The 27603-nt window shown below is 43.1% G+C and overlaps 1 protein-coding gene and 1 pseudogene across 2 annotated transcripts; one reads left to right on the top strand and one right to left on the bottom strand.

Moving 5' to 3' along the window:
* Positions 1-1892: 1892 nt before the first annotated feature.
* On the bottom strand, positions 1893-23185 carry ZNF582 (zinc finger protein 582). Of its 2 annotated transcripts, XM_033127749.1 has the most exons (6): positions 23027-23185; positions 21602-21690; positions 20916-21042; positions 20566-20661; positions 3529-4490; positions 1893-2388 (listed from the first exon to the last, which is right to left on the bottom strand). In XM_033127749.1, exons 1-6 carry the CDS (start codon positions 23037-23039, stop codon positions 2284-2286), a joined length of 1392 nt encoding a protein of 463 aa, XP_032983640.1. In that variant the 5' UTR covers positions 23040-23185; the 3' UTR covers positions 1893-2283. The 2 variants fall into 2 exon arrangements, with proteins under 2 accessions (XP_032983640.1, XP_032983639.1); XM_033127748.1 differs by having other exon boundaries at positions 1893-4490.
* Positions 4624-5872, top strand: LOC117034713 (solute carrier family 25 member 36-like; annotated as a pseudogene).
* Positions 23186-27603: the final 4418 nt, after the last annotated feature.

The raw sequence follows: 27603 nt of genomic DNA, 5'->3' as shown, positions 1-27603 counted from the left end.
TAAGTAATGTAGGCATCAAATAAATGAAATAACAGCAAAACTAAAAGCTCTGGGCTAAAAGTTTTCATTAGGTTAGTAAAGGGATAGGAAGAGAAAGCAAGGGTGGTCTCTTCTTAGAGAAGAGTGGCAAAGAAAATTAATCATGGGTGAGAGAGTGTAACAGTCCTCTCATTCTGCCCAAATGATGATTAAGAATGGGGAAATAACTACCACTCTAAGCACAGTGGGAAGTTCTAATTTAGCAAGAGAAAAGGGGAATAATCAGCCAACATAAGGAAATGACCAAGATAATATAAGAGGTGCGATAAAAAAATATGGTGAATGTTTAAATTTTAAAAATCTATTACAATAAAAGACACATTGTCATTAATCTCCCTCAAAATACTCCCCCTCGTTTCAAACACCCATCGTTTTTGCCACTTTCTGAAGCAGTTCTGGAAGTCCTCTTTTGTGTCTTTAGTTGCACTGTTGTGGTTGCCTTGATGTCCTGAATCGATTCAAAACGTTTATCTTTCATCATCATTTTGACTTTGGGGAAGAGCCAGAAGTCGCACGATGCCAGATCTGGTTAATAAGGTGGATGAGGACACACCGTAATGTTTTTATTTGACAGAAATTGCCATACCAGAAGCGATGTGTGACACGCAGCATTGTCAAGATGAAGGATAACGTAAAGACACTCATAAAAGAGGACTTCCAGAAATGCTTCAGAAAGTGGCAAGAATGATTAAGTGTGTTCGAAGAGAGGGGAGGTATTTTGAGGGAAATTGTCACGTGTTTTTTACTGTAATAATTTTTATTTAAACATTCATATTTTTTTAATCACACCTGGTAAATACCATGTTTCCCCGAAAATAAGACCTAGCTGGACCATGAGCTCTAATGCATCTTTTGGAGCAAAAATTAATATAAGACTCAGTCTTATGAATGTCAACTACAAGTTTATATATATGTATATGTGTGTGTGTGTGTGTGTGTGTGTATTATGTATATAGTTACAAGAAGCGGAGTTCAGCATTAAGAATAGACAGTGGAAATGTAATGGCTGTGTGCGATGTCAGAGGGACAGTGGATGGGGACAGGGGGGTTGACACAGTGTGAGGCATATAAATGATAAATGTCTATTACATTGTTTTGTGCACCTGAAACTAAAAAAATAAAATAAGACCCAGTCTTATTTTAATATAAGACTGGGTATAATATAATTAATATCATATCATATCATATCATATTAATACCGGGTCTAAGACCCGATCTTATATTAATTTTTGCTCCAAAAGACGCATTATAGCTGATGGTCCGACTAGGTCTTATTTTTGGGGAAACACAGCATTACACAGTATGGAAATAAATTATCATAAGGATTACACTAGGCCAGGGTTGGCAAACTTTTTATCTGCAGGACCAGACAGCACATATAGGTTTCATGGCCACAGTCTTTGTTGCCACCACTCAGCTCTGCTATGGTAGTGCAAAAGCAGTTGTAGACAACATGAACTTGAGCATGGCTGTGTTTCAGTAAAACTTTATTTATAAAACAGGCAGCAAGCCAGATTTGGTTTGTTGACCCTTACACCTGGCAGAGTAGGATATTATATAATGATAAAAGGTATGATTCATAAATAGGGGTTAAGCCATATGTCTTTATGGGTCAAACAACATAAATTAAAAAATAAAAAAATCTCTGGAAATTCATGAGGTTGGTTAAAAAATTCAATTTTAGGAAATTCTGATCCAGTACACCAAATTATATAAGAACATGGAGAATTTTACCATTATAATCCACTGTCTTAAATAGAATCTTACATCCCAATAACATAGAATATGTATGTGTGTGTGTGTGTGTGTGTGTGTGTGTATATATATATTCAATGTTATGGAACACACACCACACATTCAATGTTATGGAACATACACAAACATCAATCCTGTGCTTAGCCACAAAGAAAAATGTCAAATTCATAAAAAAGTAGGTATTTCCAGGCCACACTTACCAATCATAATAAAATTTGAAATTATATAATTCAGGATGCTTTTGGCTGCAAGTTGGCCAAATATCCAACTAAAATTAATTTCAGCAATAAAGGTTTGTTTCTTACATAACAAGGCACCAAAGAGACAGTTTCAGAATGGGCCTCGTAGCTGGGTTGTCAGGGCTCCAATCAGCTTTTCTAAGGTTCTCCGTTTCCTCCTCCGGGTTCCAAAATGGCAGCAGCAGCTCCAGGCATCATGTTCTCATAGGAAAATGTTTAAAAGCAGGAAACCAGAGGGGGGGGGGTCTTCCTAACACATCTGTCTCTTCCAAATGAGGAAAATCTTTCCCAAAATCCCGCAGGTCCGTCCCTGGAACATACTGGCCATACACTGGAACATATGGGCTATCCTGAGCTGCAAAGGAGGCTGAAAATTAGCATCTGACATCTTCAGATTCTAAGGCAAAGCCCAGAGGCTGCCAATAGGAAGGGGAATTGGGTATGGCTGCTGGGGAGGCAACCAATCCCTTCTGTGACAGAAACGATAAAAGAACCCAAAACAATTAACATGGAAATTAAGACACCATCTCCTAAATTTAGTTTACTCTTGGATCAGGGAAGAAAACAAACTGAGATTATTGTAAGATAACCACTTTCTATTTCATTTTGTATTAATTTGTTCTTTCATCACCTGGGTGTTTGGTGTTCTCTTTTCTGGCTTCTTGAATAGTACATTTAGTATATTTGAGTACAGTATTTCGGGTTTTCATGTTTAGCATGAAAAGGCCATAAAAATTCTGAGTAGCGTTAGCCACATTGCATGTCTGTTGGCATGTAAAACTCTCAGTCGTTCTTTTCTTTACCATCATGGTAATTGCAAGATTTATTTCTTTGTTAACTCAAGAATAGTATGGCTCTTTTGTTTCTTTTTAGTTTCCAAGAGAATGAAAATGTTTGGCTATTGTTAAAATTATTACACAGTGATTAGAAAAGGTGAACTGGGAATGCGTTAGAGTCAAAATTTTTCCAACCTTTCCTTGCTTCTTTGACAATCATGGTCTCAACAACTTACATCCCATAAAATTTTTCTTCGGTATGAATCTTATGATACTAAGGACAGCTCTGAATGAAGGCATTCCCATTCATGTTACAGTCAAGTCTTTCTCCAACATACAAGGAGCGAGCTGTGATGAGCCTATGCCAATGGGCTTTCCCCAGCACTTCCACTCATATGATTGCTTGCTAACATCAATTCCCTGATGATGAGCAAAGGGTAAGTGCTGATGGAAGGCTTTTCTACATTTATTAAATTCACTTGTGTTTCTCTATTTTGCATTCGCTGATGTTGAACAGTGGTTGAATCATGATTTAAAGTCCTCCCACCTTCCTTATAGTCATAAGACTTTCCCTCAGTATGAACGACCTGATGTTGGATCAGTTGTGAGCAGTGACTGAAGGCCTTTCCACAGGCCTTACATTCATAGGGCTTCTCGCCCGTATGAATTCTGTAATGCACAGTAAGATGCGACACCCGTTTGAAAGCCCTAGCGCATACCTTACACTGGTAGGGTTTCTCTCCAGTGTGAATCCTCTGGTGCTGCTTAAGTTGTGAGCTGACCCTAAAGGCCTTCCCACATGCCTTACATTCATAAGGTTTCTCGCCGGTGTGAATTCTCTGATGCCGAATAAGAGTTGAGCCTTGATTAAAGGCCTTCCCACAGTCCTTACATTCATAGAGCTTCTTGCCAGTATGAATAGTCTGATGTTGAATCAACTGAGATCGATGACTGAAGGTCTTCCCACACTCCTTGCAGGAGTAGGGCTTTTCACCCGTATGAATTCTATAATGTACTTTAAGATGTGAGATCCGATTGAAGGCCTTCCCACACTCCTTACACTGATAGGGTTTTTCTCCAGTGTGAATTCGTTGATGTTCAATCAGCTGTGAGCTCCGACTAAAGGCCTTTGCACAATCCTTGCACTCATAAGGTTTCTCGCCAGTATGAACTCTCTGGTGTTGTATGAAATTTGAACCTGAATTGAAGGCCTTTCCACATTCTTTACACTCATAGGGTTTCTTGCCAGAATGAATATTCTCATGTTGAATTAGTCGTGAGCCATATTTAAAGGCCTTCCCACATTCCTTACATTTATAGGGTTTCTCATTAGTGTGAAGTCCTTGATGACTAACAAGGAAGTCTTCTGGCCAGAAGTCTTCTCTGCATTCATCATATCCACAGGATTTGTCTCCAGTATGGATTTTCTGATAAAAAGTAAGGGATGCTTGCTGGTTGAAAGTGGGCATTTCTTTGTGATTGATTATCATTTGACTCAAATGTCCATCTGGATTTCCCTGTTGTCTGTCAAACTGGATTCTGTGTTCCCAATTGTCTTGGAAACTCGAGCACTCAAGACCATAACTTGTAAGGCCTTCCCTCATCTGCCACTCAGGTGACTGCACTTCACAAATGGGCTGCTTTGGAGACAATACCTTAGTATCATAACTGGACTCCAATACTGCAAAAGAAGAAAAAAGTAAGGATGTGTTTGTTTGTTTTTATTTATTCCAGAGTAAGGAACTTGTGTAGCAAAAATTGGAAAATTTAGACTCAATATCTCTAGCTCTTGAATGTGGCTAAGCAATTAGAAAATGGACAAGTAGGACAGAGAAAGAGGAAACACCATAAATGAGATGAGTGAGGTAATTAGGGAGGTTATAAGTGTAGCTCAAAAATACTAGTATGAATCAGAATCACCATTTTAAAAAAATGAATGAATCACCGTTTTAAAAAAATGAATGTTTCTATGAAATCCTAGAAAAGACAAATTATGATCTAGAGTGGCAGAATGCAAACCACTGGCTACGTGGGGCTGGGGCATGAGCAATGGTGTGGGAAAGAACACAAAGTGGCTTTTCAGGGTGATGGAAACATCCTCTATGTTGACTGCGGTGGTGGCTACATGAGTGTATGTATACATTTGTCAATACTCATCAAAATATTTTACTTTAAATTCAGGCATTCTATTGAATATAAGTTATACCTCAATAAAGTAGGTTTTAAAAAATTATGGTGAGGGTGGGCTGGATGCTTATCTGGCTGGAGAAACATGCTGGGGTATCTGCTGGCTAGGGGGTGTGGTGGTACAGGGAGGGGGGCATTCTCACATGTCCACTGGATGCTGTAATAAGCCAGGTGAAGCCTCCTGATGTGACGCTTCCTATCTCTGAAGTTTAGCTGGTGTCAACTGGACCAGTCTCTCCAGGACCTTTCCAGGGCCTAATGGTGATCTTGGAAAAAGGAGGCCCTTGTTCCTTGTTTAGAGGATTAGGCCCCAATTTAAGGGAGGTGGCCTCCTCCAGACCAACATTCTTTGCTGCTCATTCAAACTGCAAGGAAAAGCTGAATAGTGTACTTGGTCCTGATTCCACCTGGTACATGATTTTGGATGTTGTGGCCCGTTTTACTGCAATCATAGCACCCAATCTGATTGGGTTGATAAAGAATCAGTTACATGGGGGGGGGTATGACTTTGTGAAGGGTGAAATGTCTAACTATTACATTGTTTTGTACACCTGAAACGAAAAAAAAAAAAAAGAATCGGTTACCGTGATGCAAGGAACTACAGGACAACATGAATGGGTGCTCTTGAAGGTGGTCATGAAGTGTATCAGACAGACGGCCCAACAGGACTTTGGGTGAGTGTGTCTGCCTCATATGGTGGCACATGGGAGGCTGAAATTTATTTCGTTATTTGTGTAAGTATTTAACAAAAACTACTGGAACATAAGATCACTTCTACGATGGAAAATGATGAAGAGCCTGAGAAAGAAGAATCAGATTTGGTGGCAATGATGCTGCTGTCACTTCAAACACTTGTATCACAACTATAGCGCCTTCATATGAAGTTGTGAGAATAAGACCATGAAGAGGACACAAAGGGCAGGTATTTTTTCAGGTGCCATGTTTGCGTGCTCAAGAGGAAGGTTATAGGTCTCATTACTGTGGTCTGACAATTCCAGGAAGGCACATTCTCAACACAGCCATTATGATGGCCACCGATGAACCGGTGGTTGATCTGCTCCATGGTTAGCGACACCTGACTGCCATCCCACAAAGGAAAACTAAGGCTGCGGTGGACCAGGGAATAGTAAAACCAGCCTGGTGGACAGACACTAGTTTGGGAATGCAGAACTGTGCCCAAACGGAAGACTGGTTTTAGGAATTAAAGTGATCACACATTACTTGGTCTTTCTGGCAGTGTGGGAAAACGCCTGGCTGCCTCTAAGGACCTGCCTTTAAAAGCACTCCTCTCTCTAAACTGCCACTTTTTCTATCACAGGTTCCTGACACAGCTGAGTTTTGTTGAATTATGACAGTCAGGGTATAGTGTTGTTTATTCCAGGAGCACTTTTGCTCTCACCTAAATTAAGCATTCCCTAATTAAATACTGTGTTATAACTATCCAAAGATAGGATTGGCAGTCATAATTTTCTAACTTCTGGCTTCTGTTCAATTCCCTATAACGTTGCAAAGTAGAAATAGTAATAGTGAGGTCGTCTGTATTACTTTCATGTTATCCTGACAGGACCAAGCACAATATTTTAATTACTCAGCATTCATAGTCACTGTTTTGCACAACTAGTGAAATAATGTCTAAAAATCTTATGTGCAGTCTTAACATTAAAATATTTTGGTTTCCTCATATGGAACCTCAAGGGATATCAAATAGCCAAACAATCCTGAAAAGGAAGAACAAAGTTGGAGGTCTCACTCAGTTCCTGACTTCCAATATATGACAAACCTACAGAAATTAAAACAGTGTGGTACTGGCATAGAGGCAGATATGTAGACCAATGGAACAGAATTGAGCCCAGAAATAAACCGTCATGCATGTGGTCAAATGATCTTTAACGAGGGTGCCAAGACCATACAATGAGGAAAGGACAGTCTTCCACAAATGGTGTTGAGGAAACTGGATATCAACATGCAAAAGAATGAAGCAGGACTCTCTCACCCTGTACAAAAATTAACTCAAAATGGAATGAAGACTTAAACATAGGACCTAGGACTATAAAGCTCCTAGAAGAAAACATAGAGGAGAAGCTTCACAGCATTGTATTTGGAAATAATTACCTGGATATGGCACAAAAAGCATAGGCCACAAAAGCAAAAGTAGACAAATGGGACTACATCAAACTTAGAATTGCCTGTGCATCAACGGAAACCATTAATAGAGTGAAAAGGCAACCTACAGATCGGAAGAAAATATTTGCAAGCCATATAACTGATAACAGGTTAATATCCAAAAGAAACAAAGAACTCCTACAACTCAACAACAACAAAAAAAACCGAACCTGATTAAAAAATGGGCAGAAGACTTGAATAGACATTTCCCTAAAGAGGACATACACACACCCCACAAGCACATGAAAAGATGCTCAACATCACCCATCACTAGACAAATGCAAGTCAAAACTAGAATGAGACAGTCATTAGGATGGCCACTCTAAAAAAAACCAAACAGAAATAACAAGTGTTGGAGAGGATGTGTAGAAATTGGAACCCCTGTGTGCTAATGGTGGGAATGTGAAATGGTACAGTTGCATGGAAAACCGTATGAAGGTTCTGAAAAAAATTAAAAATTGAACTTCCATATGATCTAGGAATTCCACTTCTGCGTATACTATATCCAAAAGAACTGAAAGCAGAATCTAAAAGAGTTATCTTCATTCCCACATTCACTGCAACATTATTCACAAGAGCCAAGAGGTGAAAGCAACTCAAGTGTCCATCCATAGATGAGAGGATAAAAGAAAATGTGGTCTATACATACAGCCTTAAAATGGAAGGAAATCCTGTCACATGCTATGACACGGACAAACCTGAAGGACATCATGCTAAGTGAAAGAAGCCAGACACCAAAGGCCACATATTGTGGTTCCATTTATGTGAAATGCCCACAATAAGGAAATCCACAGTAGAGCAGAAGAGCAGTTGTCAGGGGCTGAGGGGAAGGGCATGGGGAGTGACTGCTTCCTTCTGGGGTGTGTTGAGGAAAAACACACGCTCAACACCACTCTACTCTCCGTATGTCACTTCTGATCACCAAGTGTGTCAGTTTACCCCACACCAAGCGATTCTCAGCTCCCTGGCACATACTGACTGGGCGGCCCACAAATTTAATTCAATTCTGACACTGTCTTTCTGCAGATAGTGTCAGATCCCACAGGTTAGGGGTGCTTCTGGTTCTACCCCGCCCTTCAATAAATCGGAGGTTCCCATGAACCCCTCCTGGGGTTCAATCATTTGCTAGAATGGCTCACGGGAAAATAGCTTAGTCACTAGATCACGAGTTTATTACACAGGATACAACTCAGGAGCAGCCAGATGGAAGAGGCACAGGGCCAGGTGTGTGTGTGGGGGGACACAGGTGAAGTGTCCACGCCTGACCGAGTGCCACCCTCCCACCCTCCACGGGTTCACCCACCTGGAAGCTCTCTGAACCCCCGACTTTAGGGATTTTTAGGTAAGTTCTATTACGTAGGCAAAATTGATTAAATCTGGCCATTAACTCAACCTCCAGCCTCTCTCCCCTCCCCAGAGTTTGGGGGGGTAGGACCATAAGCTCCAACCCTCTAATAGCATGACTGGTTCCCTTCTCAAACAGCCCCACCCTGGTTGGAGCTATCCAGGAGTCCCCAGTCTCTCATCAGCACACAAGAAGACTCATTACTTCATAGATTCCAAGGGTTGTCAGAGCTGTGCCAGAAAATGGGGATGAAGATCAAATACAAGGTGTGATCAAACAATACAGTGAATGTTTAAATAAAAACAAAATTTATTACAGTAAAAGACACATTGTCGTTAATCCCTTTCAAAATACACCCCCTCGCTTTGAACACACTTATCCCATCGTTCTTGCCACTTTCTGAAGCAGTTCTGGAAGTCCTCTTTCGTGAGAGTCTTTAGTTGTTTTGTCATGGTTGCCTAGATGTCCTGAATCATTTTGACTATGGGCAAGAGCCAGAAATCGCATGGTGCCAGATCCAGTGAATAAGGTGGATGAGGACACACCATAATGTTTTTATTTGACAGAAATTGCTGTACCAGAAGTGACGTGTGACATGGAGCACTGTCATTATGGAGGATGATTTACGACACACTTTAACACACACCTTCTCCAACCATAGCTCACAGTTGACTGACTGCACTGAACAAGCTGAAACCTGTCACACACTATTACTAAGCTTTGACGTGCCACTTCCCATTTTGAAAATCCCTGCCTTTCCTTTGGATGGCACTCGGCAGCAGCATTCACCGTATTTTTTTATCACAAAGGGAAAGGCTCTGTGTCACACATGGCTTCTGGTACAGCAATTTCTGTCAAATAAAAGCATTACGGTGGGGCAACCTGGTAGGGACCCCCTCTCGTTCTGAGAGCTGCGATTCTTTACTCTTTACTTTTAATAAACTATCCTCTTTTAAACCTCCTCACCGCTCCTTGGTCCGTGCTTCCATTCTTCAGTTTCACAAGACACAATCCTGGCACAAAGAAAATATTCTGTATCATTTGGGGGCTTGTCATGGGATTGAAGGAGAGGTAAATATTATCTGTGCCTTTCTACTTGCTTTCATCATTTTTGTCTCTTTCTCCTATCATACAAATATCGGGCCTCAGTCAGCCATTTAAAAGCGACCAGTGCGGCTGCCGACCTTAAGCCAGGGAGGTAAAGGCTTTGCGAAAGGGCTCTCTGGTCAATCCACTCTGGCACTGAGCCAGGGGAATGTTGGCTACAGTCTGACGGCTGTCTCTTGTAAGGACGGGAGCCCGAGAAGGGCGCGAGGGCCTGGAAGGGTGCCATGTGGAGGCTCTCCCTCTCCCTCTCTGCTTTCTCCTATTCCTCTGCTGCCTTTTTCCTTTCTGTGAGGAGGCTGAATGCTGGCGTGCGGCCAGGACTGCAGGCCTTTGCAGACAACTAAGGGACCCTGGTCGTGGCTACTCTGCGGTGGGCCCCAAAGGTCTCTCTGGTCCCTCCCCAGCCCGACCGCCCATAAGGGTGCCAGTGAGATGTCTCCTCCAACGATGCTGCTCTTCTCATCCTGTCACTATCTCTCCCCAGTTCTTGAGGCATTGTTCCGGGGTCCCTTCCCTGTGAGACTGCCTCAACACTGTCCGGTAACGTATTTTGACAAGCCAGCTAGGAGGTAAGCCCCTTTTAGGGGACCCTAAAATCTCTCGTGCACTTTCCTAAAACTCTTTTGTTTGCCATCCTTTGCGAGCACAGGCCGTACAGTTAAATGGCCATTAGGGCATCCCCCGCTTGAAAACTCCCGTGACAGGATAACCCGGTCTTGGAACAGGTCATTTAGGACCCGCCGGCTCAAGACAAATCCAAGCACCAGTGAGGTCTGTGCTTGTACAGCATAATGTCTCTCTAGAGCAGGGGTGTCAAAACTGCTGCCCGCAGGCCAAGTGAGGTCCGCAATCTATTGTTAATTGGCCCACGGCAAATTCCAAAAATATATTTAGTTTACTTAAATAAACCAGGTGAGGCAATACATACTTCACCTCGAGTGAGTGGCCCGGCTGTTTGTGTATTTTAAGGCATATGGCCCTTGGTGAAAACCGTTGAAAAAAGTTTGGACACTCCTGCTCTAGAGACTTGATTTTTCATCCCCTATGTTCTTCCATGATCTCATTGTGCTCCTCTGTGGACCTCGCGCGCTGGCTTCTCTGCCACGTGGCTCCGCCCCAGCTGAGCCCTGGAGCGTCAGCTGAGAGGGAGGGGCCGCAAAAGCGCAGCTCCTCCAGAGCACCGCCTGCCTGGCCACCACAGCCACCCAAACAGCCTTGTCCAAAGCCTTTTGGGGCTTCAGATGTCTCTTTTTGTCCTCCCTCATATATAGGCCGTATGCCTTCCTTACAGACTTTTTGAGTATATACTCCCTCCTCAAACACCTCTATTCAGAAGGCTGCTATTATATCAATCGTACCATCAATTTTCAAGACGCCCAGAGTCAGGCCATACACCCCTCTACTTTAAAACACCTCATTATTGGCCACAGCCTTTATTGGCCTGTGGGCCGGCTCCAGACATTCAGGAAGGGACACAAATAGATTTGGGTAGGCACCCACCAGAGGCACAGGCCAGGCAGCCCAGGTAAGCACGGCTAACCCTGGCACGCAGTGTCTCCCCACTCACCCCAGAACGGGTCGTGCGGTTTCTGTGGACCAAGGTTTCTAGGGGATGCCCTAGACCACATTATGGGAGATGAATTGCAAAGGGACACCTTTCTGTTCTTCCTCCCTTCCAGATGGGCAATCAGCCCTCACACGCCTTCACCCCCCCGAATTACATCTTGAAACATTGGGACAAATTTGACCCTCAGACTTTGAAGAAGCGACGCCTGGTTCTCTTTTGCTCCAAGGTTTGGCCTCAATACAAGTTGGAAGATGGGGAAATTTGGCCTTCTGAGGTAAGTACTAACTATACTACTATCATGCAATAGTATTATTCTATTAAAATAAATCTATTTTATTTATCTATTTATTTATCTATTAAATTCTATTAAAATAAAATTTATTAAAATAAATCTAATTTATTTTGCGGGCGGGAAGGCAAATGGTCAGAAGTTCCTTACGTACAGGCTTTCTTTGCTCTAAGAGCAAAGAGAACACAGATCTTTGCCAAAAGTGTAAGATAGACCCAGCCCTTGTGGGTCTCTTGTCCCCTTCCTCCTAAGGAGACTTCTCCTAAGGAAACTCCTCCCAAGGAGACCCCTCCTAAAGGGACTCCTCCAAAGGAACCTCCAATGGGATCCTCCTGTCCTGAGGAGGTCCCTTCAACAGACACCCAGTCAAAAGATCATCCCAAAACTTGATATCCTGCTCTTCCTCCAAAGCCGGTTCCTGCCCCGGCTCCTTCTAGTTGTCTTCCATATCCATGAACTCCTGTACAAAAGCGTCTCCAGCTTGGAGTACACCTCCTACGCTTACAGGAAATGCCAGGAGAAATTGGGCCTGCCAGAGTTCAAGTCCCTTTCTCCCTACAGGACCTTAGACAAATAAAGGGAGACCTAGGGAAGTTTTCACATGATCCTGATAAATACATAGAAGCTTTCCCGAAACTGACCCCAATCTTTGACCTCTCTTGGAGAAATGTCATGTTAATTTTAAATCGGACTCTCATGAGTTCTGAAAAAGAAGCAGCCTTGCAAGCTGCCGAAAAGTTTGGAGGTGAACAGTTCTCCGTATATCATGAGAGGCAGGCAGGACAGGACCCCACTCAGGAGCCTTTCCCTGCAGGACAACAAGTAGTACCCGCTGCAGACCCACAATGGGATCCTGATACAGCCATGGGAAATTGGCAAAGAAAACACTTTCTAGCATGCATTTTAGAGGAACTGAGGAGAACTAGGGCTAAATCCATCAATTGTTCAAAACTATCTACTATTAGCCAAAATTCGGAAGAAATTCCCTCAGCCTTTTTAGAACGGCTCTGGGAGGCCCTAATTAAATACACTCCCATAGGGCCAAACTCCCCTGCAGGGGAAATTCTTTTGAAGGACAAATTCATAACACAGGCTGCCCCAGATATCCGCAAGACATTACAAAAACTGACTATTGGTCCTGAAAGCACCTTGGAACAGTTATTCAAAGTGGCCAACTCCGTCTTTCACAATAGGGACCAAGAGGAAGCCCAGGATAAGGAGAGGAAGATAAGAAAGAAGGCAGAAGTACTGGTGGTTGCCTTACAGGGTGCCCGAGGAAAGTCCAACTGTCACTGATGTGGACAGTCTGGTCACTGGCAAAGGGAATGCCAACAGCAACCGGAGCCGACCCGGAGACGTCCGCGGCCCTGTCCCATCTGTAAAGGGGATCTCAGGGAGTCAGACTGTCCCCGGAGGCCTCCACCCCCGAGGACAGTCTCATCCAGTCACACTACCACTCGGGACTGATGGGCCCCAGGGCTTCTACCAGTGGCTCCTTTGTCCCACCTGGCCACTGGGACTCCTGAGCCCGGGGTAACCTTAGAAGTGGAAGGAAAATCTACTGATTTCCTTCTAGACACAGGAGGCACATTCTCTGTCCTCCTCTCCAGTCCAGGGCCCCCCTCCAATCGACATGTTACTGTCCGCGGAGTCATAGGCAAGCCAGCTACAGCAGTACCTCGGTTTTCGAACGTCTCCGTTGACGAACATTTCAGTTTACAAACGCCATAAACCTGGAAGTAAATGCTTCGTCGAACACACCTCGGAAGTCAAACATGTCACACGGCTTCTGCTGAGTGCAAGATCCTGAAGCCTAGCTGTCGGCTGTTTTTGAACGTTTCAGAATTCGAACGGTCTTCGGGAAAGGGGTATGTTCAAAAACCGAGGCACCACTATACTAAATATTTTTCCTAGCCCTTAGGCTGCGTATGGGGCGACCTAATGTTCTCCCATTCATTCTTAATCATGCCAGAAAGCCCTACCCCACTATTAGGAAGAGACATTATGACTGAGACGGGAACTATTATTCCCCTGGCCCCTGGAAGTGTTCCCAGCTGCCTCCCGGTGTTAGAAGCCAACATCAACCCTGATGTTTGGGCCACACAGGGGGTAGTTGGTTGCACCTTAACAGCCATCCCAGTCCACAATCATCGTAAGGACCCCACTCTATTTCCTTGCCAAAAACAATACCCTCTAAAACCCGAGGCGCAGAAAGGACTAACACCAATCATTAACAATGTCAAACGACAAGGCCTTCTTAGAGAATGCAGTAGTCCTCGCAACACCCCCACCTTAGGAATTCCCAAACCAAATGGGGAATGGAGGTTAGTTCAAGACCTCTGGGCCATCAACGAGGCAGTTACTCCTCTACACCCTATAGTTCCAAATCCTTACACGCTCTTAGCCCAAATATCTGAGGCTGCCGGATGGTTCACAGTTTTAGACTTAAAAGATGCCTTTTTCTGCATACTTGTACACGCTGACTCACAATATCTTTTTGCCTTTGAGGACCCTGAAAGCCAGACTTCACAGCTCACCTGGACGGTCCTTCCGCAGGGGTTTAGAAACAGTCCCCACCTATCTGGACAGGCCCTCTCTAGGACTTATCAGAATGTTCTTATGACCGTTGCACGCTCTTACAATATGTCGACGACCTCCTATTATGTGCTCCATCTGAAGACTTCATCAGCCGAAGCACCCACTGCTCTTCTAAATTTTTTAACCTCTCAAGCCTACAAGATTTCCAAGGCTAAGGCCCAGATGTGTCAAACCTCTGTCAAATACCTTGGGCTAATTATCCCTGAAGGAACTAGGGCCCTAGGAGAGGACAGGATCCGTCCCATCTCCAGGTATCCCCTACCTAAGACTCTAAAACATCTCAGGGGCTTCTTAGGCATCACTGACTAACTGCCACCTATGGAATCCAGGAGATGGAGAAGTGGCCCTCCCTCTCTATCAACTAATCAAAGACACTCAAGCTGCAAATACCCACCTGTTACTTTGGAGCCCAGAGACAGAACAGGCTTTTAGCCTTTTAAAACAAACTCTTTCAAGTGCCCCAGCTTTAAGCCTGCCCACAGGAAAATCCTTTCATTTATATGTAACAGAGAGAAAAGGAATGACTTTACGAGTCCTAAAGCAGCCCAGGGGACCCACACAACAGCCAGTGGCTACGTAAAGAGCTGGACCTTGTAGAACACAACTGGCCAGCCTGTCTCCGGGCAGTAGCTGCGGTTGCTCTCCTAGTTCTTGAAGCCACAAAGCTCACAATGGGGCAAGACTTAACCATTTTCACCCCACACCACATTCAAGAGCTTTTAAATGCTGGTAATAGTCACTGGCTCACTGATAGCCACCTCCTGAGGTATCAGGCCCTCTTTCTTATTAGAAGGTCCTGTAATCCAAATACAAACTTGCTCCAACCTTAATCCTGCCACCTTCCTCCCGGAGACGAGGAAGAATTAACTCATGACTGCCAACAAGTTTTAATGCAAACCTGTACTGCTAGAGCAGGTTTACAAGAAACACCCCTAGACAACCCAGATTGGACTCTCTTCACTGATAAGAGCTCTTTTATAGAAAATGACATACAAAAGGCTGGATATGCTATAGCTCCTTTACATACTATCTTAGAAATATAAGCCTTCCCTCTGGGATCAGCACACAACTGACTGAGCTAATAGCTTTTACCCGAGCACTAGAACTGAGTAAAGGAAAGAGAGCCGTAACTCTGGCTAATCAATGTGTTAACTTCACTAGCCGCTCCAACCAGTGCCTTAATCTTTCAGGCGGTAACAGTTTAAACTGTAGCTCTACCTCCTCTATGAGTTCTAATGCACATGTGAAATTGCTGGCTAGATGGTTTCTCATTTGTGGGAAGATAACCTCCCAGCTTACAGCACTGGGGGACCCTGCTGTCTCGGGAGATGAACTATCTTCTTACCCCAAAAGCCTCATCAGGTTAAACATCACAATAAACTTACCTGGACTCCAGCTGTAACAGCGATATACATTTATTCAGCCCTGCTGGGTATTATCTCATGCTATTGCCTACTATGCGTCTCAGCTTACAGACTACTCACTGGTTGGCTACAATGGCCTACAAGACAACAACATCCTCACCTGGATTTGTTCATCTACCGGGGACCCTTAGACCTCTGGACAAGCCCTAGCTGCCAGTCTCTTTCTACGCCCCTCCTCAGCCTGAAGTAGCCAGAGCGGTCATCGCCCCTATTCCCCAGTGGAAGCTAGGGTTATGTCTTCAGAGGGGGTATTGAGATAGCTTAGTTAGCATGTCATTAGGTAGACAGGAAGGTCCCTGGTGGAATAAACAAAGGCAGCCATATCCTCAAACTCCAGGTTCTGGAATGTCTGCTTCACTCCAGGACAAAGATATGAGAATGCACCTTGAGGTTAATAAAATATCTCATAAATCCCTTTTGGCCACACAAAGGAGCAGATCTGATAGATAGGGGTGGATTCGTTAATCCCTTTAGGGTGGGCAAACAGGACAAACCCGATAGACCCGAATTCCATTAGAAGGCACCAGTCCCTTCTCCAAGCAGGCAAGGGAAGATATAAAAACGAGAGCCTTTGCCCCATGTTGGGCAACCCGGTCAGGACTCCCTCTAGTTCCGAGAACTGCGACTCTTTACTCTTTACTTTTAATAAACTAACCTCTTTAAAAAAAAAAAAAAAACAGAAACAAAACAAAAAAACATTACTGTGTGTCCTCATCCACCTTTTTTATCACATTTGTCACGTGTGACTTCTGGCTCTTCCCCAAAGTCAAAATGACCATGAAAGGTAAATGTTTTAAATTGATTCAGGACATCAAGGCAGCCATGACAGTGCAACTGAAGACATTCATAAAAGAGGACTTCCAGAACTGCTTCAGAAAGTGGCAAGAACATGAGATAAGTGTGTTTGAAGTGAGGGGGAATATTTTAATGGCAAGGTGTCTTTTACTGTAATAAAAAATTTTAATTTAAACATTCATCATATTTTTGATCACACCTCATATATATTTCTTATTATAAATCATGATATCACAGGACGATAAAAACATTTTGAAACTAGGTAATGGTGATACCGTGTTTCCCCGAAAATAAGACCTGGCCAGACCATCAGTTCTAATGCGTCTTTTGGAGCAAAAATTAATATGAGACCCAGTCTTATTTTACTATAAGACCAGGTCTTATAATATAATATAAAATGTAACATAATTAATATAATATGATATACTGTAAGACCAGGTCTTATATTACTTTTTGCTCCAAAAGACACATTAGAGGTGATGGTTCAGCCAGGTCTTATTGTTGGGGAAACGCGGTCGTCATACAACACGGTGACTGTACTAAGTGCCAATGAACTACACACTTGAAGGTGATTAAACAAGTGAAATGTGTTATGTATTTTTATCATTTTTTAAAAATTAAACTTCAAAAGGAAAATTTCTGGAAAATGTATAAATTACCACAATTTAATAAATGCAACATTTGCATGTTTAGATTCAGTATTCAGTATCAGGAAATCTATTCACATAATCCAGACTTTATAGATTGAAAAAGGAAAAACAAAAACCCACAAGATATGAAAAGTGGACGCTTTTTTAACCAAATAAAATATCCTTATCTTACTCACATACCCAAGTATGATATTCTGTTTAATGAGAAAATACTAAAAATTTTGCTAGTAAGGTCAAGAATGAGATTAGGACGTACACTATTTCCACTAACATTGTTCTGGGGGATCCTACATAATCAGCATCCTAATCAGGCAAGAGAAAAAAACCTAAGCAGTATAAAAATGCAAAAATATTATCGCCATTTGCAAATGACATAATTGAATACTTGGCTTGCTCAGGAGAAGTACATGAAAAACAGTGATAAAACAGTGAGAAAATTCAGGAAGTTGGGTTAGCTACAAAATTAATCTGAAGACATAAACGGCTTTTATCATATAAAAAATAACCAGTTGGAAAATAATATGGATGAACGTCGTATTATATTCATCCATATTGTGGATTATGACATTTCCAATAGCAGCAACAAACATAAAATACCTACAAATAAATGTAAGAAGAAATGTACAAGATCTGTATAAAGAAAATGTTAAACCTTCAATGGGGTGGACAAAAATGAAGGGGAAAGCTTAACATGATCTTTGATAGAAGGCTCTATCTAAGAGATAAAACCGTTTTCTCCTAAATTAATCTATAAATTTATCATGATCTCAGTAAGAAAAATTACATTATTATTTTTGTTTTTTTTAAACCAGTTAGTCTGATTCTAATGTTCAGATGGAAAAATAAATGAGAACAGTCAGGAAATTTCTGAAAAAAAAATGAAGAGGGACCAATTCTACCAGGTTTTTAAAACATATATAAGACCTCAATAATTAAAACAGCATGGTGTTGTCACATGGTTAGACAGAAAGACTAACAGGATAGAATAGAAAGTGTAAAAATAGATCAAAATACAGATGTAAAATAACAGATGATACAGGTGGCTTTAGAGATTAATGGGGAAAAGATAAAATTAGCTAATAAATGCTATTTGAACAACTAGATAACAATGTGAAAGTTAACGTGAAATCACATCTTACAGTAGGATAAATTCCAGATGGATCATATTACCATAAATAAACTAGAAAAACATAGCAGACTTTGTAACCTCAGAGGGTGACATCCTCTTTAAATACGACACAAACCCACACATCTACAGAGTAAAAAAAACTGAGCACCACAAACAAACAAACCAACAAACAAGCAAGCAAATAGTGTGCTGTCCAAACTCAAAAATAAATGTTCTCATCACAGGTGTGGTAGGCAGAATAACAGCCTCCCAAGGTGCCTGCATCCTGATCCCCAGGACCCGAGGACACGTTAGGTTACACGGCTGCACACGTCTTCACTCATGACTCAGGCCACACCTCATCTCGCTTACTGCCAAGGGCCAACTGCCACTTGACTCTGGTGAGTCCACACCTGTGGTGCTCAGGTGTTAGCTCCCCATTTGAAGTGCTCTTACAGTACGTTGTGGAAACTGTGTATTGATGTTTTTGGTCTCCTGTGACATTGTGACTGGTTTTCAATCAGGGAAGATTCTGTCCCCACCCAGGACATTTGCCAATTGTCTGGAGACATTGTTATTGTCCCAGTGAGGGTAGGTGTTTACTGGCACCTGGTGAGTAGAGGCCGGGGGGGGGGGGGCTGCTACACATCCTACAGTGCAGCATGGCCCTCCACAACAAAGAATTATCCTGCCCAAAATGTCAACACCCCTGAGACTGAGAAACCCGCCATCCAGTGTACAGGCACTGCAGGCAGAGGGGACAGCCCTGAGGCAAAGCTGGGATGTGCCACCACAGCAAAGCCAAGTAGCTGTGACAAACCGCATGGCGAGGAAAGCCTAAAATATTTACTGTCTGGCCTTTTAAAGAAAACATTGGCCAACCCCTATGCTAACAGAACAGCAAAGGGCTTGTGTAGCTCTAACCGAATGAGCCACAGGGAGAGCGACAGATGAAATCAGGGGAAGCAGATCACATAAAGCAACACAGTGCAACAGAACTTTCTGGGATATTGAAAATGTTCCATTCTGCGTGGTCCAATATGGAAGCCACTAGATCCACATGACTACTGTGCCTTTGAAATGTGCCACAGTGTTTCCCCGAAAGTAAGACCTAGCTGGACGATCAGCTCTAATGCGTCTTTTGGAGTAAAAATCTATGTAAGACCGGGTCTTATTTTACTACAATATAAGACCTGGTCTCATATAACATAATACAAGACCAGGTCTTACATTAATTTTTGCTCCAAAAGACATATTAGAGCTGATTGTCCGGCTAGGTCTTATTTTTGAGGAAACAGGGTGTGGTGACTATGGAATGAAATTTATATTTTATTTAAAATTTTAGTTAAAATTAAAATTTAAATAGCGTGTGTGGCTAGTGGCTACTTTACTGGCAGCACAGACATAGAACTTCTAGGCCATGGTATGAATTTTGGAGTTTCTCTGAGCGAGACGGCAAGCTTTCGAGAGGTTCTGAGCAGAGATGTGATACACCCTCACTGATGTAGTGAAGCAGTCACTCTAGCTGCTGTGTGGAAGACACACTGTCGTGGACAAGAGTGGAAGCAGAAGGATGGGGAGGAGGCTACTGCAACAGTCAAGCCACAGAGGATGGTGGTGGGCACGTGGGCAGTGGCAGTATGCTGGTGAGAAGTAGTTCAATTCTGGGTTATTTCAAAGTAGAGTGACGAGGGTTTGCTGACAGACTATGGAAGTGTGTGGAAGAGAGAAGTCAAGGATGCTTCGAGTGTTTTTGACTTGAGCAAGAATCAAGTGTCCTACTACTGAAGTGCAGAAGACAGGGGGAGGGGAAGACTTGTTGGGGGGAAGTCAGGACTCCTTTGTGGACTTAAGTTCGAAGCCTGGTAAGCACCCCAGTGGCCATGATGAGAAGGCGTTTGGATATAAGTAGCTGGAGCTTACGGAGAGGCTGAAGGTGAAGGTAACCATTTGCATGTCCGACAGAACTTTCCGCAACGATGTAATGTATCTGCGTTGTCCAATACAGGGCCATGGGCCAGAAAGTAGCTACTGAACATTTGAAATATGGTAAGTGCAACTGAGGTACTGAAGTATTAAATATATTTCATCGTAATTAACTGAATTTCAGTGGCCACATGGGGCCAGTGGTGCCATACTAGACAGCATAGGTATGAGTGGTATTTATAGCACGGTCATGAACAAGGTCCTGGGGATGAAAACAAACAGGAAAGAAGAGGCCCAAGTCTGAGCCCAACATTTAGAGACGCTGAGAAGATCCACCAAAGGAGGCCGAGGGAGGGGTAATGTGGCAGGCGAGAACAAGAGGTAGTGATGGCCCAAACATACAGAAATGCTTCAGGAAGGGACCCGCTTTTGTCAAATTCGCTGACAAGCTACAGAAGATGATGACTGGGACCTGATTTCTGAGTCTGGCAACTTGGAGGAAAGGTCTTGCTTCCTGTCGCCCATGGCCAGCTTCTTGCCAAACAGTTGGACGGTGATCTGTGGTAGCTTCTCTCTTCCCGTGCATGCATCACTCACCTGGGCACACGCCTCGGGTTGCTGCCCTCTCTACCATCCAGGGCTCTTTGCCTTGCTCCAGGAATGAGATCACATCAGGTTTGGAAATGGCAAGATCTGGTTGTGAGAAAAAACATGCCACCCAGTTATGGTGTGTACCCCAGAATTCAATCCACGGCCTGGTCATCGAGGAGGAGAGTCAGCTGCAAGAAAGGCCACAGGAAGACGTGACATAACCTGACGGTTGGGGAAGATGTAGCTTCAGCCCATGGAGCTGCCCTTGGATTACTCAAAGAGTAACCCAAGATTGACAAGGAAGGAACAGATATGCCCAAGGGTAACCTCCGAACTAATAGACCAGGTCACCTTACCCAGCGAGACCAGGTTGCTGTAAGTCTCCAGCATAACGTCTCTGTACAAATCCCTCTGAGCTGGCACCAGCCGTTCCCATTCTTCTTGGGAGAAGACTACGGCCACGTCCCTGAACAAGTCTGACCCCTGGAACAACAGGCAGGTATGCTGTCATATGCACACATCAAGGACATGTCTCTAGTGGCATGAGGGGAGATGGAGGAAGTCTGTGCAGGAATGGGGTGTTCTGGAGAAAGAGAAAGCTGGGGATAGAGGCCTCTGATGTGAGTGGATGACAAAAGAAAATGGGCATCAATAAAATGGAAAGGTTCAATGTTCTTGAAAATTCCTTTTTATTACAAACCAAAGCTACTGTATACAGGCCTGGCATGAAAATTAAAATCCAACTAAATGGAGTTTTCCCAATTGTGACAGTGCAATAAAGTACGCTGCCTATTCTGTTCTTGGCATATATTAAATTCTCCCCGTGAGAACTAGAATTTCTACTTTTATGGGGGGCGGGGGGTAAGGGAAGCCCAAACCAATCATTTTTGATAGGGAGAGGACAATGGATGGGAGACCATACTAGCTGCCTGGTCCTTTCATTCCCTAAAATGGGAACCTTTGAGAAGCAGATTCTTGGATAGAAACCAGGTGGTAAGCTACAGGATAAGGAAAGCAAGTATTTACATGATTTTAAACTCACAAGGGACATGACTTTTAGAATTTCATGGGCTGATGGGTCCACCTCCTGGCTCCTCTGTTGGGGAAGGGCAGAGTCCTGAGATGGCAGAGCTGGGGGAGGAAAGAGCAAATATGAGGCCAGGCTGGGCTTACGGTTCCCAAAATGCCACAGTTACAAGTCCCCGTTCACTAACCCCCCCCACCGACCACAAAAATTAGAGGTATTTGGGACAAATTGTGGCCCTCACCCAACTCCAGGAAACCCAGCTTCAGGTGCAGCAAGGGGGGCTTTCTCTCTAAATACCCAGAGAATTCCATCTTGTTACTGATGCAAATCTGAGACGGATGCTCCGCGCTGGCCCGGCTACTGAGACACAATGGTGTCCCAAGGACCAGGAAGGCTGTCCTCAGGCCAGGAAGCACAGACCGCCCAGCGCACAATGAGGCCTACCCAGAACCAGAACAGTTTTAACTCCCTCATGCCCACAATGTAAAACTTTCAGCAGTCTCCTTGGCACTTTCCCCAACTTCCACTTTCACAAATAGCCCCACAGTCCTACTTAAGGCCTGGTGGGCACCACTTTGTGGACCCTGCCTGGAGTCAACAGGTGGGGTGTGATTGTAAATTAGATGGAGCAGGTCCCGTGCTCCATTATCAGCACATAAATAAGCCCTAGCACAGAGAAATAACAGTGTGCAAAGCTGTGCGCACAATATTCGCTGCAAAACAGAACTGAATGTTAGTACGTAACAGAAGTAGGCTAGTGGTCGAATCAATTTTGGCACAGCCAGATGATGGACACCAAGCAACTATCAAAAACGATTTGGGGCAGCATTAAATGACAATGAAAGATCGTCACAAATGGACCCTTTGTACAACATCAGAGCATTCAGTAAAAGAAGTCAAACCCACCCACCTACTGACACAGGGCCTAAAAAAAAAACCCAAAAAACAAAACCAATACTGGAATAGAAAACATGCAATTATTAAGAGTGATGTTATTTAACAACTTCTTGAGTTGTTTATAAAGAAGCTTAAGACAATGCCCAACATGTTACAAATATTTAATTTTTTTTCCAAGTATTTAAGTAATAAGTAAATGAGATAATTATGAATGTTCTTTAATATCACGTAATAGGAATTTTTCCTTACTGAGACCACTCTTTTAGCATTATCTGTAATAGCTGTTTAATATTTTGTTACATGAGTGCCCAATGATTTACTCAACCATTTCTCCATTGTTGGACACAGATTTTGAACAAAATCCTAAAATGTTCCCAAGTCGTCTTTTAAACTAGTGATTCTAAATCTTCTAGAGTCTTGCAACTCTTTGTGAACCTCATGAAATAAGACTTCGCCCCAAATTAAAAAAAGAAAGGCAGGCGTAAGAATGAGTGCAAAACACCCGCAAGCATTTTCAGTGGGTCGGGACCCCTTAACACCCACCTAAGGGGTCCATCGGCCGAAGCAATGAGCCGGGACGCAGAAAGGCGGTGCCAGAGGGACGCGCGCCGCGGGGACCGATGGGAAATGTAGTCCAGAGCCGGGGAAGCCGCAGACCGAAGCTGGAGTGAGACGTTCCGGTTCTTTCCAGGCCTGAGACCCACCCGGCCGCGGCGCCCGCTCTCGCACGGACGCCGGAGCGGCCGGCGAGCTTCGGAGCCCCTCACCTGCCGTCTGCTCGGCTCCAGGTACCACCGCAACCGCGCCCCCCACAGCCCCGGGTGCCCTTCCTCCTCGGTACCGGCGGACTCGCCGCCTGGAGCCGGAAGATGGCGCAGACGCACAAAGCCGCGCCAATGCTGCGTTGCGATTGGGCCAGCGCCGCAGTGTCTTCTGGGAAACGTAGTCTCTAGGCGAAAAGGTCATCACTAAGCCATAAGGCCGGGTCTCGAGATGTTCCTGGGGGCCGTCGGGTGACAGGACGGCGTGTGTACTGTTCGGTTGGTGTGTGTGTGTGTGTGTGTGTGTGTGTGAAGGTCTGTGCGTGGGGTGTGCTGTCTGCACGCGATGGTCTCTCTGCGGGTGAGTGTATGAGTGGCCGTCGCTGTGTGTGCAGTGTTTCTTGTGAGGGTGTGTGTCATTTTTGGTTCTGACCCAGTCCTTGAATGTTGTGACTGGAACCGTTCAGCGCTGTGTGTGACTGTGCAAAAGTGTGTGTGAAAAATGTTCTCATCTATTAAATCACCGTTTCTGTGGAGCAGCCATTTTACCAGGTTTGGAGGGAGAAAAACCCGTTTATCTGGTGACTAATTTTAAACATTGGCGTGGTGATCACAAAATACTGTGAATGTTTAAATTAAAAAAAAAGTATTACAGTAAAAGACACATTGTCGTTAATCCCTTTCAAAATACACCCCCTCGCTTTGAATACGATTATCTCATCGTTCTCCCCACTTTCTGAAGCAGTTCTGGAAGTCCTCTTTCGTGAATGTCTTTAGTTGCGCTATTGTGGCTGCCTCGACATCCTGAATCCATTGAAAACGTTTACCTTTCGTGGTCATTGTGACTTTGGGGAAGAGCCAGAAGTCGCATGGTGCCAGATCCAGTGAATAAGGTGGATGAGGACACATCATAATGCTTTTATTTGATAGAAATTGCTGTACCAGAAGCGATGTGACATGGAGCCTTTCCATTGTGATCAACAAATAAAGTGAATGCTGCTGCCAAGTGACATCCAAGGAAAAGGCAGGGATCTTCAACATGGGAAGCAGTGCGTTGAACTTTAGTAACAGTGTGTGACAAGTTTCAACTTGTTAGGTGCAGTCAGTTGGGTGTGAGCTACGGTTGAGAGAGAAGGTGTGTTTAAAAATGTGCCGTAAATCATCCCCCATCATTACAGTGCTCCGTTTCACACATTGCTTCTGGTTACGGCAGTTTGTCAAATAAAAACATTATGGTGTGTCTTCATCCACCTTATTCACTGGATCTGGCACCATGCAACTCTGGCTCTTCCCAAAATCAAAATGATTCAGGAGATCGAGGCAGCCACAACAGCATAACTGAAGACACTCACGAAAGAGGACTTCCAGAACTGCTTCAGAAAGTGGCAAGAATGATGGGATCAGTGTGTTTGAAGTGAGGGGGAGTATTTTGAGGGGGTTTAATGGCAATGCGTCTTTTACTGTAATAAAATTTTTTTCTTTAAACAGTCACCGTATTGTTTGTTCACACCTCGTATCTATGTTAAAATAAATGTACTGTGAAGGAGAATGCAAAATCGGCAAAAATGTTTTAAGTGAGACGTCAAGGAGTTTCCTGTTATGGGGTGACATCTCTCGGCCAAGTCCTCTACTGTCACAAATAGTTCAATCTCAGAGTGAAAAAGGGAGAAGCCCTGGTCTTCCCACATCCCGAGGCAGCATGGTCTGTATGATCAGGGGTCTGACCCTAGGTCAGGTCCTATTATGCCTGGCCTCTGAATGAGGAAGCCATCTCTGTCCAAGATGGTACAGTTTGTCCTGGAGCCAGGCCCAGAGTCCCCCTTGGAAATAGACAAATTAAGTATCAAATAAATTCTTGTGCCAAAAAGTAGGGAAATGCTCAAAAAACATCAGGGAGGATTCCATGCTTCCACCTGTGATGGTGTAATTGTATTAAGTTTGCTGTCCCACTCTAAACAAAAAACTACATACTGGGTATGAAATAAGTGTTTTCAGACATTGGAGAACTGGTGGTGCAAGACTGATCCCTGCAAGAAGGGAAATAAATGAGATCCTGCTGTAGTGGTTTTCTATCTGAAGACATATTCCACACCTCAAAGCATAAAGGAGGAATCAAGGCAGAGCACGGATTTGCTAAGTTGACACAACACAGTTGGAGGAAACTGAAGTGACTGGAATTTGTGGGGCAGAGTGTGGAAGAGAAGTTGGCATTTCCATCAAATAAGACCTACGAGTGGAGGAAATGCTACCTCCGCCTTCAGAGTGGTGGATGAACTACTACAGAACCTTGGAGAAAGCATCTTCAGAGTCAGAAGACATTTGCTTCATGATGTCAGAGGCCATGAGGCCTCATGGAAACAAACAAAGAGACTAGACTCTCGGCTAGGACCTGAAGGAGATAGGGTACGATGGTGCCCAGGAGGTCACTGGACTATTCCAGGCTTGTGAGGGGCGGGACATTTCCAAAAAATAACTACAGAGGATGGAATTAATATCAGGGCTTCTGGTCACTCCTGTAGGGTGGGTTAGCCAGGGCTCATGAGACTGAAGGTGAGGAACTTTAGATTCCTGAGTAAGGGTGACGGGTCATTTATGGCCAGCCAGTATAACCAGACTGGACTCAGATCTCAGACAGATACATTGGGTTGCCTTCTCTGTTTGGTCCTGACGGGTGGTGCTCAACCACATTTCCTAGAAGTGACACTGGCTCTGAGCCAGTCATCTTTCTCTTCCACTGACCACCTCAGGCCTAATCTAGGAATAGGATGGTACCAGAGCAAGAGTTGAGAAGGGGTTGGATTGTTTATATATTTTAAAGGTGGAGCTGACAGGATTTGCTGATTTATAGGGTGGAGTAGCAAAAGAAAGAGTAGTCAAGGATAATTTGAGGGAATTCTGAGCTCAATTAAGTGAAGAACAGAAACATTTACTGGGTTAGGAAGACCTGGAAAGGGATACGTTTGTAGACGTCAGATTGAGTGTTTGGTTTGGAATGTGATAGTTTGAAAGGTCTGTTAGACATAGAAGTGAAAATACGGAGTATCATTTTAGGGGGAAAATCTAGGCTAGAATCTTAAACTAGGAAATATATTTATTTAGGAATAAATTAGGAAGTATCAGGTAGATCATAACTGAGGATTAATGATGTTGAGTACCTTTTAATTTGTGTATCTTTGGAGAAATTATTCAAATCCTTTGCCCATTTTTAAACTGTTATTTGTGTTTTTATTAGTCACTTGTAAGTGTTCTTTACATATTCTGGATACAAGTCCTTGTCAGATATCTAAACTGATTTTTGACGAAGGTACAAAAGTAATTTAATGAAGAATAGTTTTTCAACAAACAGTGCTGGAGCCATTAGATGTTTATAACATCCCTCCCCCTAAGAGAACTTTGACCTTACACTTATAAAAATTAACTCAAAATAGATTACAGATTTAAATTTGCTCCAGTACTAACCCATGAAAAAAATGTACTCCATTTTCATTGTGACTACTGAGGGCAAAATAAATGCATCCTGTCTTTCAGGATTCCATATTTTATATCTACTACTCAAGATTATGTAATTAGATTATTACATTAAATTTAGAATATCGGGCAGACATCTGTTTGCTGATTGCCTATTTGAAATTGATAAATGTGTTTTTATGTAAATGCAAGTAAATTTTGATTCACTTAGTGACTATTACCAAGCTTTATATGGTTCTGACAACAAAAGAAGCTTAAGACATAATGGCTGAAAACGAAAAATGTTACTACAAATCTTCAGGCTGAAAATGTCCAACCTTCATACATTTATGAAATGTGAAAAAGGCTACAAAAACCTGGCAGTTTATTAATATGTCTTAATTTACATAAGGTTTTTCTATATAGTTTGAAAAAGCAAGGGGGAAGATAATCAGAATTTCAACCCTCAAACACAAAACCAACTACAATTTTTGTGGATTGTGTGCCTTTAACTTTTTACACATAGAAACAGTTTTACAATATTGAAGTCTTAACACAATTGTAACAAGTTTGTTCCTACTCAAAACAAAAGTATTTTCACATTGAAAATCATCAGTTATTATTTTTATAAGTTGTATAGTTTTCAAACCAATAAATTACTGTCATTTAATCATCGTACTTGTAACCAAATTGTATAACACTTTATTATTATAAACAATGCTTCAATATGTTCAGATATGTTCTTTGTGAACATATTTGCATTGTTTATTTTCTCAATATAAAAATTACCGTAATGCTTTTTGTTATTGGTGACTTTGGTGGGACAAATTACCTTGACGCATTGAAGCGTATAACCCAAGTTTGGAAGAATTGAGACAGAAATAATAAGTAGGACTAGGATTAGTGTATAAA

The sequence above is a fragment of the Rhinolophus ferrumequinum genome, chromosome 15, assembly GCF_004115265.2.
Source record: "Rhinolophus ferrumequinum isolate MPI-CBG mRhiFer1 chromosome 15, mRhiFer1_v1.p, whole genome shotgun sequence".
NCBI classification, from domain to species: Eukaryota; Metazoa; Chordata; class Mammalia; order Chiroptera; family Rhinolophidae; genus Rhinolophus; species Rhinolophus ferrumequinum.
Note: the sequence above shows the minus strand (reverse complement) of the source record. Positions and strands in the feature narration are given on the sequence as shown.

Coding starts and splice junctions, on each gene's coding strand:
- ZNF582 (XM_033127748.1), bottom strand. Junction 21,043..21,601: donor TTCTAAAAGTCATGTCCCTT/GTGAGTTTAAAA, acceptor CTGTTGTTCCAG/GGGTCAGACTTGTTCAGGGA. Junction 20,662..20,915: donor CAGCAACCTGGTCTCGCTGG/GTAAGGTGACCT, acceptor TCTCACAACCAG/ATCTTGCCATTTCCAAACCT.